Genomic DNA, 17,213 nt, shown 5'->3' with positions numbered 1-17,213 from the left:
GCGATCGCCGCAGATCGCTGGACAATTCAGTCCAGCGATCTGCGGCGATTCCGGGTCAATCGGGTCTCCAGTGACCCGGTGACCCGGAATTACTGGCTGTTCGGGGCCGTCTCTGACGGCCCCGAACAGCCAGAGCCAGCAGGGGTGAGGTGGCACTGGTGCCACCTCACGATCGCCCTGATTCGTCGGCCGGATTACCGGCCGACCAATCAGGGCGCCTGCTGCGGGTGTCACTCCCGCACCCGCTCCGCCCCTCTTCCGGAGGACGTGAGCGGGTGCGGGACGTGCACCCCGGGTGCTGGGGACCCCGATCCCCGGCGCCCCTGTTGGGATCGGGGCCCCAGGAGCAGCTGCGGCGGCGGAGACGACGAGGGACTGACCTGTGCGGCGAGGATCGTTGGAGGTGAGTGACAGCCTCCTGCTGTTGCTTAGCAACAGATCCCAGCATGCAAAAAGGGCATGCTGGGAGCTGTAGTTATGCAACAGCAGGAGGCAGACCACCACAACTCCCAGCATTCCCTTATGGGCATGCTGGGACTTATGGTTTTGCAACAGCTGGAGGCACATTCTTTCTATGGAAAAGTGTACCTTCAGCTGTTGTATAACTACAACTCCCAGCTTGCACAAACAGCTAAAGTGCATGCTGGGAGTTGTAGTGGTGCATCTGCTGGTTGCATAACTACAACTTCCAGCATGCCCGTTGGCTGTCGGTGACTGCTGAGAGTTGTAGTTTTGCAACAGCTGAAGGCACACTGGTTGTGAAACTTAGAGTTTTTTTTTACCTAACTCAGTGTTTCACGACCGGTGTGCCTCCAGCTGTTGCAAACTACAACTCTCAGCAGTCACCGTACACCATGCACCGTACATGCTGGGAGTTGTAGTTTTGCAACAGCTGGAGGCACACTGGTTGTGAAACACTGAGTTAGGTCACAAACTCAGTGATACATAACCAGTGTGCCTACAGCTGTTGCAAAACTGCAACTATCAGCAGTCACCGACAGCCAACGGGCATGCTGGGAGTTGTAGTTATGCAACAGCTGGATGTCCCCCCCAATGTGAACGTACAGGGTACACTCACATGGGTGGAGGATTACAGTAAGTATCTGGCTGCAAATTTGAGCTGCCGCAAACTTTCTGCTGCAGCTCAAATTGCCAGCGAGAAACTACTGTGAACCCCCCGCCCGTGTGACTGTACCCTAAAAACACTACACTACACTAACACAAAAAATAAAATAAAAAGTAAAAAACACTACATATACACATACCCCTACACAGCCCCCCTCCCCTCCCCAATAAAAATGAAAAACGTCTGGTACGCCACTGTTTCCAGAACGGAGCCTCCAGCTGTTGCAAAACAACTCCCAGTATTGTCGGACAGCCGTTGACTGTCCAGGCATGCTGGGAGTTTTGCAACAGCTGGAGGCACCCTGTTTGGGAATCACTGGCGTAGAATACCCCTATGTCCACCCCTATGCAATCCCTAATTTAGGCCTCAAATGCGCATGGCGCTCTCACTTTGGAGCCCTGTCGTATTTCAAGGCAACAGTTTAGGGTCACATATGGGGTATCGCCGTACTCGGGAGAAATTGTGTTACAAATTTTGGGGGGTATTTTCTGCTTTTACCCTTTTTAAAAATGTAAAATTTTTGGGAAAACAAGCATTTTAGGTAAAAAAATTTTTTTTTTTTTACATATGCAAAAGTCGTGAAACACCTGTGGGGTATAAAGGTTCACTTAACCCCTTGTTACGTTCCCCGAGGGGTCTAGTTTCCAAAATGGTATGCCATGTGGGGGTTTTTTTGCTGTCCTGGCACCATAGGGGCTTCCTAAATGCGGCATGCCCCCAGAGAAAAATTTGCGTTCAAAAAGCCAAATGTGACTCCTTCTCTTCCGAGACCTGTAGTGCGCCAGCAGAGCACTTTTCACCCCCATATGGGGTGTTTTCTGAATCGGGAGAAATTGGGCTTCAAATTTTTAGGGGTATTTTCTGCTATTACCCTTTTTAAAAATAAAAAATTTTTGGGAAAACAAGCATTTTAGGTAAAAAATTATTTTTTTTTTTTACATTTGCAAAAGTCGTGAAACACCTGTGGGGTATTAAGGTTCACTTTATCCCATGTTACATTCCCCGAGGGGTCTAGTTTCCAAAATGGTATGCCATGTGGTTTTTTTTTGCTGTTCTGGCACCATAAGGGCTTCCTAAAGGTAACATGCCCCCCAAAAACCATTTCAGAAAAACGTACTCTCCAAAATCCCCTTGTCGCTCCTTCCCTTCTGAGCCCTCTACTGCGCCCGCCGAACACTTTACATAGACATATGAGGTATGTGCTTACTCGAGAGAAATTGGGCTACAAATACAAGTAAAAATTTTGTCCTTTTACCCCTTGTAAAAATTCAAAAATTGGGTCTGCAAGAACATGTGAGTGTAAAAAATGAAGATTGTGAATTTTCTCCTTCACTTTGCTTCTATTCCTGTGAAACACCTAAAGGGTTAAAACGCTGACTGAATGTCATTTTGAATACTTTTGGGGGTGTAGTTTTTATAATGGGGTCATTTATGGGGTATTTCTAATATGAAGACCCTTCAAATCCACTTCAAACCTGAACTGGTCCCTGAAAAATACTGAGTTTGAAAATTTTGTGAAAAATCGGAAAATTGCTGCTGACCGTTGAAGCCCTCTGGTGCCTTCCAAAAGTAAAAACACATCAATTTTATGATGCAAACATAAAGTAGACATATTGTATATGTGAACCAAAAAAAAATGTATTCGTAATATCCATTTTCCTTACAAGCAGAGAGCTTCAAAGTTAGAAAAATGCAAAATTTTCAAATTTTTCATCAAATTTACGGATTTTTCACCAAGAAATGATGCAAGTATCGACAAAAATTTACCACTATGTTAAAGTAGAATATGTCACGAAAAAACAATCTCGGAATCAGAATGATAACTAAAAGCATTCCAGAGTTATTAATGTTTAAAGTGACAGTGGTCAGATGTGCAAAAAACGCTCCGGTCCTTAAGGCCAAAATGGGCTCCGTCCTGAAGGGGTTAAGATTTTTAAATAGAAGTAATTTACAAATCTATTTAACTTTCTGACACCAGTTAATTTAAAAAAATGTTTTCCACTGAAGAACCTCTTTAAATAAGAGGTTAAAGATCACATAAATACTTAAAAACATGTAAAAACCAGAAACTCAGACCAAATGCTAATTAGTAATACACATACACTGTATAAAATGTCTGTAAAATTAACTGTAAAATGCTGTAAAATCATTACATTAAAATTGTATAAATTTAGTAACAATAAACCTGTTAGGGTCCCCTTCACATATGTGCGGTGCCTGGTGACATTCCTTCTGGGGCTTTAGAAAGTGCCCAGAAGGTTATTCATTGTAGAGCTGATCCCATTTATTGGAATGGGACAGTTCACATTCATCCTGCGTTTTAAGTTAGACGCTGTATGGTAGAACATGCCACAGGGGTGCTGCATCTTGGTGCGTTCCTTCGTCTGGCCTGTACACCTTAGGAACACTGAATTACACTTATAACCTCTTAAGGACTCAGGGCGTACCTGTACGCCCTGAGCCCGGTCCCGGTGTGAAAAACGGGGTCATACCGGGTCGGTCCTGGCTGCTAACGATAGCCGGGACCCTGGGCTAACAGCGCGCTGTTAACCCTTCAGACGCGGTGATCAAAGTTGATCGTCGCGTCTGAAAACGAAAGTAAACGCTTCCCGGCAGCTCAGTCGGGCTGATCGGGACATCGCGATAAAATCGCAATGTTCCGACCAGCTGGGACGCAGGCGGAGGTCTCCTTACCTCTCTCCGCGGCGTCCGATCGGGGTTTGATTGCTCCAAGCCTGAGCTACAGGCTTGAGCAATTGAGCCCCTATCTCGCTGATCCGTGCAAAGCTATGGCTTTGCAAGGATCAGCATAAGAGATCAGTGTGTGCAGTGCTATAGGTCCCTATGGGAGCTATAGCCCTGCAAAAGAAAAGTGAAAAAAAAAAGGTAACAAAGGTCATTTAAAAGTTAACAAAGGTCATTTAAAAGTTTGAATCACCCCCCTTTTCCCATAAAAAAAACTGTGAAAATAAAAATTAACATATGTGGTATCGCCGCATGCGTAAATGTTCAAACTATAAAATTATATAATTAATTAAACCGCACGGTCAATGGCATACGCGCTAAAAAATTCCAAAGTCCAAAATAGCGTATTTTTGGTCACTTTCTATATCATAAAAAAATTTATAAAAAGCGATCGAAAATTCCGATCAACACAAAAATGGTACTGATAAAAACATCAGAACACGGTGCAAAAAACGAGCCCTCATACCAGCCCGTACGCGGAAAAATAAAAAAAGTTACAGGGGTCAGAAGATGACAATTTTATACGTATACATTTTCCTGCATGTAGTTATGATTTTTTTCAGAAGTGCGACAAAATCAAACCTATATAAGTAGGGTATCATTTTAACCGTATGAACCTACAGAATAAAGATAAGGTCTAATTTTGACCAAAAAATGCACTGCGTGGAAACGGAAGCCCCCAAAAGTTACAAAATGAAATTTTTTCTTCAATTTTGTCGCACAATGATTTTTGTTTTCCGTTTCGCCGTGGATTTTTTGGTAAAATTACAAATGTCACTGCAAAGTAGAATGGATTTTTAGGTGCAAAATTGAAAGCGTTATGATTTTTAGAAGGTGATGAGGAAAAAATGAAAATGCAAAAACGGAAAAACGCTGAGTCCTTAAGGGGTTAAGGAACATTTTGCTAATGAGCTGATTTTCTTGATTTTTATATATTTCTTGATAACTTTTCAGTGTTATTTCCATTTCTATAGATATCCATTAAAAGAGCCTCTGTAATTTTCGTCATAAATCTCATCATCCCAGTATGTTTCCTGGTTATATTAGACATTGCTAGCATGTTTATTCACTTTGAAACTGGAGAAAGACTTGATTTCAAAATAGCAGTGGTGTTGGGGTTCTCCGTACTTCTGCTGATTCTAAACACCATGCTCCCTGCTTCAGACACTCTTCCAGTTCTTGGTATGTCTTCTGTTTTTAAGTTATGGGAATAAATGCAATGTTCTGATTTGCAAACATACTGTATGATATGACTGCTAATATAGGACATCATGTCTTTGGGGTAATGAAGGTACCTTGGAGTGAGGATTCCAGGAGAAAGTTGTTCAGACTATACAGTCTATGGGAAACACAAGAACAGTGGTGTAACACACAATGTAATTCATAGTAAAAATCCATCTAAATGCTACATTTCTGAAACCAAATAAGCCCTGTGATACCATTAAAAGGTAACATCACCCACTGCTGAAAAGACTTTATTTTCTCACTTAGTGTAAAGTTACCTACAGTACCATCTCCTCCAAAGTGGCACAGGTTGCTTCGTCTTCACAGTACGCCCCGGTAATGTTGGGATTTATTTTAATATTTATTTAAATATTGTTGATCATGAGAGGATAGGCATTTAAAAGCCAAAAACCTACATAAACTATAAAAAATGTCCAAAAACACTGTATTAAAATTGCGGCTGGTGTGATGCTGCCCTTACAATGCAGTGCATACACATTAGGACAAAGACAAATGGGAGCAAAATCATCCTGTTTAGTTTTAAATTATTTCTTTTTGGCTTTTCAACAGGTATTTTCTGCTGCGTGTGCCTTGCTGTGATGGTTACCAGTACAGTCGGATGTATTGCAACATCCTACATGTTCATGTTATCAAAAACTAAACAAAATGTGCCCCGTTGGGTAAAAATCTGGATCATGAAATATTTAGCACGTGTCCTGTTCTTCAAAGTACACATGCCTCAACAAGCTGAGCTAGTTTCTGCAGAGTCTGCAGAAAAGGGTAAGTGAAAGATCAAAGTGAAAATAAACTTAAAGGTGTACTCCGGTGGAATTTTTTTGAAATTAACTGATGTCAGAAAGTTAAACATATTAGTAAATTACTTCTATTTAAAAATCTTAATCCTTCCAGTACTTATCAGCTGCTGTATGCTACAGAGGAAGTTGAGTTGTTCTTTTTAAGCAATGTTGTGTTATACTCCCATTTTGTAATGCACCTGCTAGCCCTTGGGTATAATAGGCTTGTGGTCCATGAAATGCGGTTTCCTGGCTGCCAGCTTGCAGGATACATAGGTCCTAGATAGAATCTGATGTTGACGTAGTGACTGTTGTAGCGCTTGGCGATGTGGCAGGAAGGCGAATATAGGCGTCCTTAAAAACCAAGTGTTTTGGTGCAAAATAGAGATTGCATCATATAACCATATGTGGTTTCTGCAGGTGTAAATGGTGAGAACATTCATTAAAAGCTAGGAACCACCAAGTACAGTATACTGTATCACCATGGGAGTTCTGTAGTCATCAGTAGGGATGAGCGAATTGAACGTGACGAATCCGAATTTGTTACAAATTTCAGGAAAAATTTGATTCAGAACAAATGTGAATATCGCCGGGATGCGATCACGCAAATCACTTAATTAAACTCCCTTTAGTGTGGTCCAGCCTCCAGGGCATCTAAAATGGTGGATCCACATGTGAGGACATGGGGCAAGGAATCCTGGGAAGGCGGGAACAAGGGTTGGCGAGATGAGCCTGAATTACATGCAGTATGCAGCCTATCAGCAGCCAGCCACCCCTGTGATGTCACAGCCCTATATAATCGGCAGCCATCTTGTGGGCAGTCACATCAGCGTTCTATTCCAAAGAGAGAGGGACAGACAGTGCTGTGTGTTGAACAGAACAGCATTTTTACAGCAGTGATTCACCTTCCAGTCACATCAGCATTCTATTGCAGAGAGAGAGGGACAGAGAACAGTGCGTGCTGCACAGAAAAGCATTTTTACAGCAGTGATTCACCTCCCAGTCACATCAGCGATCTATTTCAGAGAGGGACAGAGAGCAGTGTGTTGCACAGAAAAGCTTTTTTACAGCAGCGATTCACCTCAAGCCCAAATCCAGCCTAGAAGCACTGATAGGGAAGGTAGTGAGAGAGAAAGTGCAATTTGGGGTGTGGTACACAGCGACTGTGTGCTGCAGCACTGGTGTGTACAACAACTTAAATGCTTATAGTAGCCAGCCAGTTAGGGGGAGCAGAGCACTAAAAGAATATTGTCCTCTATTAACCACTTAAGGACCAAGGACATATGAGTACGTCCTTGGTCCCGCTCCCGTGATATAACGCGGGGTCCCACGGTGACCCCGCATCATATCACGGCGGGCCCGGCATCATAGTGAAGCCGGGACCCGCTGCTAATAGCGTGCGGCACTGATCGCGGTGCTGCATGCTATTAACCCTTTAGCCGCGCGCTCAAAGCTGAGCCACGCGGCTAAAAGTGAAAGTAAAAAGTGCCGGTTAGCTCAGTGGGCTGTTCCGGACAGCTGAGGCGAAATCGCGGCATCCCGAACAGCTTACAGGACAGCCGGAGGGTCCCTACCTGCCTCCTCGCTGTCCCATCGCCAAATGACTGCTCAGTGCCTGAGATCCAGGCATGAGCAGTCAAGCGTCAGAATCATCGATCACTGGTTTCCTATGAGAAACCAGTGATCAATGTAAAAGATCAGTGTGTGCAGTGTTATAGGTCCCTATGGGAGCTATAACACTGCAAAAAAAAGTGAAAAAAAGTGAATAAAGATCATTTAACCCCTCCCCTATTAAAAAGTTTGAATCACCCACTTTTTCCCATTAAAAAAAACACAGTGTAAATAAAAATAAACATATATGGTATCACCGCGTGCAGAAATGTCCGAATTATAAAAATATATCATTAATTAAACCGCACGGTCAATGGCGTATGCGACAAAAAATTCCAAAGTCCAAAATAGTGTATTTTTGGTCACTTTTTATATAATGAAAAAATGAATAAAAAGCGATCAATAAGTCCTATCAATGCAAAAATGTATCGTTAAAAACTTCAGATCAAGGCGCAAAAAATGAGCCCTCATACCGCCCCATACGCGGAAAAATAAAAAAGTTATAGGGGTCAGAAGATGACAATTTTAAACGTATTAATTTTCCTGAATCAGTCGGCGCTAGGGCCGCGCAGACAATGCAGTCTCCAATAGACTGCAATGTGTTCTACGAGTATTTACGCCTGAATAATGAGCAACGCCATTCTTCAGGCAGAAATTTTCAAGCAGATTTTCCGTTCACAAATTCTGCTTCACAAATTCTGAAGTGTGAATTTGTGAATGGAAACACACTATACTATACATTTTAGTAAGCGGAATTTCTACCTGCAATTTCAAAGCGGGATTGCAGGCGGAAATTCCGTTGTGTGAACCTAGCCTTACAGCTTGAGAAAGGCTGCAAGTGGGCAGTCGAAACATCGCTATGCTGTCAGGCTAATAAATCCACCATTTTTGCACCTTATTTTGGAGTGCTGCAGATTTCTGCTGTTTGGTTATCCCCACTTGACACGTAACCTGGGACAACGACCCATCATCATCTTCTTTTTTTGGGTTTTGCTACTTCAATTTTTCCTTTATAATATATATATATATATATATATATATATATATAGCCAAAAGTCTACATGCCTTCCTACAGGGCAAATGCACACAGTTCTGTCGTGTGTATACTGCCTTACTGTCATTAGCTCAGGTTCTTCTTACCTTCCTGAAATTTGACCCTTCAATAAAATATTCAATTTTATCTATCTTTCCTACAGGAAATAGAGTTCACAAGAATACTGAGATATGTATGACAATTGAGGTGAGGAAAACCAAAACACAAACAGACGCAGAACTTTCTGTGGAAGTGAAGCTGTTAAAGAAATTATTGGTAGAAGTCCTCAACATCCGCAAAAAAATTACGTGTGTAATGGATCAGGATGGTACCGAGTCAGATTGGCACTTTGCTTCAAAGGTTGTGGACCGGCTGTTCCTTATATTTTACTTGCTCTTTGCAATAACTATGCTTGCAGTTGTTATAAAAGTCTGGGTAACATAAAGGACATATGGAGAGAAAGGTCAAAGCAAGATTTATGTTCTTGTGAAGCTATCATGGGACTATGGAATTAAGACTGTTCAGCCATTAATTTCTGCATGCACAAATCAACCTTAGTGTAACATACTTGTCACAGAACCTGCTGCTTGATATTTAATAATAAAAAGTATAATAGAACAATATTTTAAGTTGCTGTGGGATGAGTATACTGTTGCATTAATGCAAGGTGTAAAGCTGGGCCTGTTAACCTGGAATACTAAGGCTAGGTTCACACTGCGGAATCTCTGGGCAGAATTTCTGCAGGAGATCGAGCCGGCGGCACTAAGACCGTGTGGACTACATTGCCGTCCCCATAGATGGCACTGCATTCCTGAGAAGATCTCCCAAAAGATCCACCCAGAAATGCATTGCAGTCTAGGGGGGAAGCAATACAGTCTGCTCGGTCCTAGTGCTGCCAGCTCAATCTCCGCCAGAAATTCTGCCCAGAAATTCTGCAGTGTGAACCTAGCCTAATGGTGCTTACCTGGAACACTGTTTATCTATATTAAGGTAGCTGTTGCCTGACCGAATGCTAGATGACATCCAGGACTTTGCTGCCAGCTTACATCATGGCTCATCATGCCAAAGAGGTGGTAAAAAATGGATGTTATTTAAACTGAGGTGTGGGGGAGGGAAGATAGAAAGAAGGTTATTTTTGCGCATGCAAAGGTGACGGAAGGTCAAGCTGTGTGCGTGCTGAAAACAGCTAAAGGCCTTTACATGGGCTTATTTTAACTGAACTAGTGTTCATAGGCATGCTCATTTCCAATAACTGGCCTGTGTAAAAAGGCCAGCAATCAGCCAATGAAAACGCTTGTTTGTCAGTTGACATAAAATCGGACATAAAAATAATTGTTATTGGCCACACATCGCCCTTTGTAAATGAGGACTGTGTGACCGACAATGATGAAACAATCCATTGAACTTTCATACAGCCCTGACTTCACAATCATGGAGATCAAGTGTGAGAGAAGGGTCTGCAGGTACATTAGACAGGATCAGTGCTCAGTTGCCAGCCCTGATCGGTGGGAGAGAACTCTCCTCACCAGAGTGCTGACCTAAGGGTAAACTTGAAAGAACAAAAAAATACAAAAGCCTTGTAAGGAGAGATGTAGAGAACAGCCAGGCAGCAGCTCCAAAGCAAGTACTGTTAATCACACCAAGTGTTTGTCCAGTGAAGAGAAGTGGCTTGCATCTATTAATTGTGTGGACTTCACTTGCTCCGAACAAGGAATGCTTTCCACTGAGGCCTAACCCCCTAGCCAAACTGCTTTGGCAGCTTTGATCTGCTCAGGTTACATTCTTCTTATTTTCAATGTAAAAGCCAAAGCTTTATGTAATTGTTGGATCTTTCAAATGAGGAAAATGCTCACAAAGGAAATGTATTCATCCTGAGAGGACTGAAGAGCCCAATCAGCAACAAATCTTCGTGGAAGTTGCCTACTCAAGTCTGGATGATGAACTAGTACGAAAACCATCAAACTGTCAAACTTCATAAACTTGGCTTAATCTCCAGCCTGCTGACTTTAAGCAGTATCAGTCATTGTTTTACTGCATGTAATTTCCTAATATCATTAAAATCCTCAATATTTATTAAGTCTCACTTAAAATTAACAAACCACTGTTAGGGAAATTAATCCAGTATTCGTCCAAGCTGTAAACCCAAATAAAAAGTTTTAACTGGCTGTCAGAGACATTGGGGGAAATTTATTAATGATGGTTCAGGTAGAAGTATTTTGTAGATAGTTTCGGTTGGTCTGAATTTGGTGCAAGTACACCAAATTTACCATTCTTGTGCAAGGCACGTGATAAATTTTGTGCAAAGTTCTAAATCTCCACACAGTTCTATTTGTACACCTGAGCTGCACCTCACAGGAAAAGTGGACACAGGGATTTTGTTCTATTGCTTTGAGGCTCGGATTCCATTGAATATGTTTTTGTAGTTTTTCTTGCATTTTTGCTGATGTGTGTGGCAATTTTTTCACTGGCTTCATGGGTTGGATACAGAGTACCCGGCCCACGGAGTGTAAGGAATTATGTATAGCATGTACATATATAGGGTGCAGAGCCTCACCACTTACCTCCGCCAGCTGTATAGTATACAGGAGTGCATAGTGTATCCATGTATACTATACAGGAGCCCAGCAAGGAAAGTGTTAACCCACGCTGCTGCTGAGCAGTTCTGGGTTAAAAGAAGAATAATATGTGCAGCTCACAATTATATTACCAACCGAGGACAAATGGGTAATGCACCTATATGGTGCCAATATTATATAAATTTAAAAAAAAGACAAAAACACCCAGACCTCAAGGAAGGTATATTTAATAGATGAAACTATAATTAATAAAAACTAAAATAAAAGGACCAAAGATCGTGCTTCAATTATAATAAGGTGTGTTTTATGAAAATAAAAAAACTGATAAAAATTCCACCTCACAAGGGGCCCCTTGTGAGAGGGGTATATAACATCACATAACATCAACATCATATGGACTATCACTGATGACTAATAACTAATTAGTATCACAAAATACTATAACAATAGTAGACAAAATGCACTTATATGATAAAGGCAAGATGAACTATATGTACTGAAAAAGTAAAAAATACATTTATTTCATACACTTTGAATAATAGAACGGTGTTCACACCGATTAAGATTACAACTTCCATCCTGACAATTCTCTTCTTTTGTTACACCTGCCACTATGTCAGGTTTACTATTAAAAATTGGTACATTAAAGTCATAGTTCACATGGTACATATATATTCTATAATGTCACCTAAACCATAAGATTTTTAAGGCAAGGTTTTGTCCACTATTCATATTTATTTTTTTGCTTCTTGTTCTCACTGCGACCCCACTACTAATCCAGACCTTAGTTTATTTATACTTGATTTTTGCGATTTTGTGATCCAGACCATGTTTTACATTTATAATTATCTGATTGGACCAAAGCCTCTAAAAAATGGCGAGTATGTTCAGTTTAAATTATGACTACTGAAGAAAGGGTTTACTCTAATACTTGGACTTACTTCTGTGGCCTTGCTGGTCCGACACGGAGACGACCCCGCTGATCTTACCACCCCGGTCCACAATATCCAGTTCGGAGTGGATTCGCAGCGAGCCGAGGAATCAAAGCACATCCTGCAGGTGCCGGCACTGACCTCACACGCCACCCTCACAAGGCAGAGACATCTATCATCGGTCTGTTGCAGACCTGGCCTCTACGGCAGGACTTTCCATCGGTGTGTGTCACCTCTGAGATCTTCCATCCCCGATGCCTGCCAGCTCAGGGACCCAGAGGTAGCCCACCTGCAGTGACCATCTAAGTGCTAGATCCATCCAGCACCTCGGGAGTCTTCCACTCTAAGGACCGGTAAAGTAATCCAAAGCTGCCCGTTATACACAGAGTTGCTTGTTATTTATCCTGTCACAGTGACACAGAGAAACCCACATCAAGCCACACCCACATCAAGCCACACCAACAACAAGCCACTCCCATGTTGCCGGCACACCAAGCGACTTTGGAAAAAAAGCAAAAGGTTGCCTACCCCTGATCTAGGCCCTTAACACTTTAACAGGAACAAAATAGTACACCACTTAGATGTACGTATGTGGTATGCACTTATGAGGGGAATACAATCGCTCTAGTACGCTTAAAACAGTATTTGTCTACAACACCAGCAGGTGTGTACTTTTGCCTGGCCTTTCACAGTATCTAGGCCATTAAGACTTTAACAGGAACAAAATGGTACACCACTTATGCACAGGTATGTATGCACAGGTATGTATGCACAGGTTACACGTAATAGAGGACAATATGTTTTTAGTGCTCTGCTCACCCTAACTGGCTGGCTACTATTAGCTTTTCAGTTGTTGTACACACCAGTGCTGCAGCACACAGTCGCTGTGTACTACCCAAAATTGCACTTTCTCTCTCAATCTCACTCCCTTTCCTATCAGTGCTTCTTGGCTGGATTTGGACTTGAGGTGAATCGCTGCTTTAAAAAAGCTTTTCTGTGCAACACCCTGCTCTCTGTCCCACTCTGCAATAGAACTCTGATGTGAGTGGGAGGTGAATCGATGCTATAAAAATGCTTTTATGTGCAACACACACTACTCTCTGTCCCTCTCTCCTTCTGCAATAAAAGGCTGAAGTGACTGGCCGCAAGATGGCTGTTGATTATATTGGGCTGTGACATCAGTGGCCTACCCGCCTTCCTAGGATTCCTTGCCCCATGTCCTCTCATATTGATCCCCATTTTAGATGCCCTGGAGTCTGGGACAAAAAAAAATGAACCTTCATACAGGAAGTTATAAGTGGAAAAATTAGAAAGTTATAGGTGGTCAAAATAGGGCAAATTGAAACATACAAGAATAAAGAAAACATGTAATTTTTACCGTAAAGTGTACAGTGTGAAAGCGAAACCCTCTAAAATTTGCTAAATTGAGTTTTTTTTTCCAAATTTTTCCACATAAATTATATGTTTTTGGTTTTATCATACAGTTTATGGTAAAATGAGTGATATATTTAAAAAGCACAATTGGCCACCCAAAAAACAAGCCCTCATATAGGTCTAAAGATGCAAATGTAAAAGAGTTATGGCTCTTAGAAGGCAAGGAGGAAAAAATGAAAATGCAAAAATAAAATTGGCTGTGTTCTCAAGGGGTTAAAAACACCACCCCCTTACCCAGACCAGATTTTCTGTGACAGATTTAGTGATGAGCAGCAGGGGCCAAATTCGAATTTGCGATATTTTGCGAATATACGGACAATTATTCATCCAATATTCGCAAAATTTGCATATTCGCAAAATTTGCATATTCGCTATGTTCATTAACTTTTTTTTCCATGCAAACATTTGCATAAAATATTTGCATAAAAATGTGCATAAAAATGCGCATAAAATGAGCATGTAAAGAAAGTGACAATTTGCATGCATGGAAAATTTGCATAAAAATTTGCATGTAGAAAAAAAACTAAAATATTCGTCATAACGAATATATAGCACTATATTCTAAATATTTGCGAAATCGCGAAGTGACGATATTCGCAAAGCAACTCTCAGGTATGCTTTTTCTCAGGCACAAAGCACCAAAGATTTGGCAGGAAAGTGTGGGAGGAGGAGGAATTTATCAATGAGCCACAGGTGTACTACACTAATGGGCGCACTGGCCGTTTAAATCTTTAAGCTCCAGTGTGCGTGCGCCTTAGGGGACTGGGACATGCGTGTTGGAGCAGAGAGGCAGAGGCGGGGACAGGAGAAGCACCTGGTGAGTGACGGACTGGATTTGCATGCAGGCGCATCCTGCAATGCGAATCCCAGCCCCGCCGGCAGCAGCAGGTAACAGGACCATGCGCTCAAAGCCTCCTTTGTGTAAGCTGTTTTTTGCACTAGACATTAGACTAAAATCCAATACAGTAGCTAGGGGTGTAGATTTTCAGCAACTGTGTGATATTATCATGGCATCATGGATCAGAGACTCCATCTCCTTTACTACATATGACTTACAAGTTATATGTTAAATGGTATGGGCCAGGCTCAGGAGCTGAGTCCACCCTATACCTGTCAGTGCCCAGCATTCAATTTCACACAGATGGTGGTCATTTACTCTATTTGATGCCACAGTAAGTAGTTACAACGGCAATTAAAGGTTTCATGACAGATGCTAGTCCTGTCTGGTCTCCTATCAGCACCCTGCGAGGAGAGTAAATAAATAAAAAAAAAACTCTCATGATAGTCTTGAAGATGCTTACTCACCTTGATTGAAGTTACCTGTGGTAAATTTAGTTGATTGGACATGATTTGGAAAGAAATGCCCCTGTTTATATAAGGGTTCACAGCTGACAATGTATATCAGAGGAAATCAGGGAAAGAATCAGGATTGTGGGGAAGAACAGATAGGGAGAAGTGTACAAAATACACTAAAGCATTGTGGTGACAGCATCATGCTGTGTGGGTATTTATCAGTGGTTGGGTCAGGAAGACTGGTCAGGGTTGAGGGAAAGCTAAATGTAGCAAAGCATAAGGATTTTCTCAATGAAAGACTGATCCAGATTGCTTTGGACCTCAGAGTAGACCAAAGGTTCACCTTCCAACAAAACATAGGGGTGATTAATCAAAAGTTGTGTAGTGGAAGAGTGGTGCAGTTGCCCATAGCAACCAAGTAGGTTGCTTCTTTATTTTCTACATTTTCACCTCTGAAAAATAAAATAAGCAATCAAATTGGTTGCTATAAGCAACTACTCCAGTTTCCCTCTGCACAAGTTTTTAAAAATCTCCCCCATTGACCATAAGACAACACAGGAGCGGCTTAGGGACAACTCTGTGAATGTCCTAGAGTGGCCCAGCCCGTGCCCTGACTGGAACACAATTTGACATCTCTAGAGACAGTCATCGACGGTTTCCAATCAACCAGACACAGTTTGAGAGGATCTTTGGAGAAAAATGGCAAAAAATACCCAAATCTTGGTGTGCAAACCTTTTGGCACCATATCAAAGATGGCTGGAGGCTGTAAAAGCTGTTAAAGTCCCTTCAGCTAAGTACTGAATAAAGGGTCTGAATCAGGGGCATAACTATAGGGGGTGCAGAGGTAGAAGTCACATCAGGGTCCTGATGCCTAAGAAAACACCAGTCTAAGAAATTGCACATGGTCAATATGGGACCCTAAATCTATAAATTACGCATCTGGTCTGAATACATAAATGCAAGGTTTTTCCTTTTTAACAAATTAGCCAAATCTAAGATGTGTCGCAAAATGTTTTCTATATTTATCTATTTATGAAATACTCATGTAGTGATATTACGTTCTAGTTAGTGTAAGTTTACTCAAGTAATAAGCATTCCACTCATGAGGTACGATGGAAAACTGGCCCACTAGCATGCCCATATATACCTAAAAAGTATTTCTAAAACTGACTACATTCTGCTCATATATGAGCGTATAACTGTGGATATGTAGTGTATTCATGTGAGTATCTGAGATGAAGACATGTATTACTTTATTATAGTTATTCTTTTTTTTGTATAACTTGTCCTTAGGGGAGATTTATCAAAACCTGTCCAGAGGAAAAGTTGCTGAATTGCCCGTAGCAACCAATCAGATTGCTTCTTTCATTTTTGAAAAGGCCTCTGAAAAATGAAAGAAGCGATCTGATTGGTTGCTGTGGGCAACTCAACAACTTTTCCTCTAGACAGGTTTTGGTAAATCTCACCCATAGCCTTTAACCATAGGTAGAGGACTTCTGATAAAAATAAAAGAAGCGATATTCAATGAAGCAATGTTTTGGATGTGAAAAATCCCCAATTTGTTAGTGTCAAAAATTGCCCATGTGAACTCATTTGCTTTTCAGGTAGAGTTGTCCCAATTACACAGAGCTTCAAATCCCCTACACACAACCATCTAAAAAGTCTGTCTGCCTAGAACTGCCACTAGAGTGGCTCAGTGCATTGGAGAACATGGCTTGTTTTGAACTCAATAATAAATCATCTATAAATATAAAACTCAATGTGTGTGTGTGTGTATGTATGTATGTGTGTATGTTCCAGCATCACGTCCAAACGGCTAAAGATATTAACATGAAACTTGACACACATGTTACTTATATGTCAACAACAAACATAGGATAGGTAATTTAACCCTTACTCACCCCCATTTGCCAGGGGCAGGGTTTTTGTTTAAAGTCCCATACAAGTCTATGGGAAATATATGCTGCATAACTTCCAAACGGCTGGAGATATTTCGATAATACTTGGTCACATGTTACTTATATGTCCACTTTAAATATAGGATAGTTAATTTAACCCTTAACTACCCCCATTTGTAAGGGTCAGGGTTTTTGTTTAAAGTCCCATGCAAATCACTGGGGAGTGTATGTTCTCACATAATTTCCGTACGGCTGGAGATATTTCAATACCTGGTACACATATTACAGGTTAGGATAGGAGGACGGGATAGGAGGTCATTTTAGGAGGTTGGGATAGGAGGACGGGATAGGAGGTCATTTTAGGAGGTTGGGATAGGAGGTCGAGATAGGAGGACGGGATAGGAGGTCATGATAGGAGGACGGGATAGGAGGTCGGGATAGGAGGACGGGATAGGAGGTCGGGATAGGAGGACAGGATATGGGGTTGGGATATGACAACAATATATGAGGACGGGAAATTAAGTCAAAAGCTTCCTCCTTTGTTTA

The 17,213-nt window shown here is 41.6% G+C and overlaps 1 protein-coding gene and 1 long non-coding RNA gene across 3 annotated transcripts in view; one reads left to right on the top strand and one right to left on the bottom strand.

Annotated features, from left to right (window-relative positions):
- LOC130276634 (5-hydroxytryptamine receptor 3A-like) overlaps positions 1 to 9,143 on the top strand; it is a 72,282-nt gene extending 63,139 nt beyond the window's left edge. For both annotated transcript variants that reach the window (XM_056526280.1, XM_056526279.1), the window contains 3 exons: positions 4,846 to 5,053; positions 5,666 to 5,875; positions 8,697 to 9,143. In XM_056526280.1, coding sequence (XP_056382255.1) covers positions 4,846 to 5,053; positions 5,666 to 5,875; positions 8,697 to 8,977 — 699 coding nt within the window. In that variant the 3' untranslated portion in view covers positions 8,978 to 9,143. The remainder of the gene's footprint in view (positions 1 to 4,845; positions 5,054 to 5,665; positions 5,876 to 8,696) is intronic.
- The window catches only part of LOC130276636 (uncharacterized), an 83,987-nt gene continuing 71,848 nt past the window's right edge, over positions 5,075 to 17,213 (bottom strand). Inside the window, exon 3 of the long non-coding RNA XR_008845197.1 lies at positions 5,075 to 5,210. This is a non-coding gene — a long non-coding RNA (uncharacterized LOC130276636). The remainder of the gene's footprint in view (positions 5,211 to 17,213) is intronic.

The sequence above is a fragment of the Hyla sarda genome, chromosome 6 (assembly GCF_029499605.1).
Source record: "Hyla sarda isolate aHylSar1 chromosome 6, aHylSar1.hap1, whole genome shotgun sequence".
Classification (NCBI taxonomy): Eukaryota; Metazoa; Chordata; class Amphibia; order Anura; family Hylidae; genus Hyla; species Hyla sarda.
This window is presented reverse-complemented; position numbering and strand designations above follow the sequence as displayed.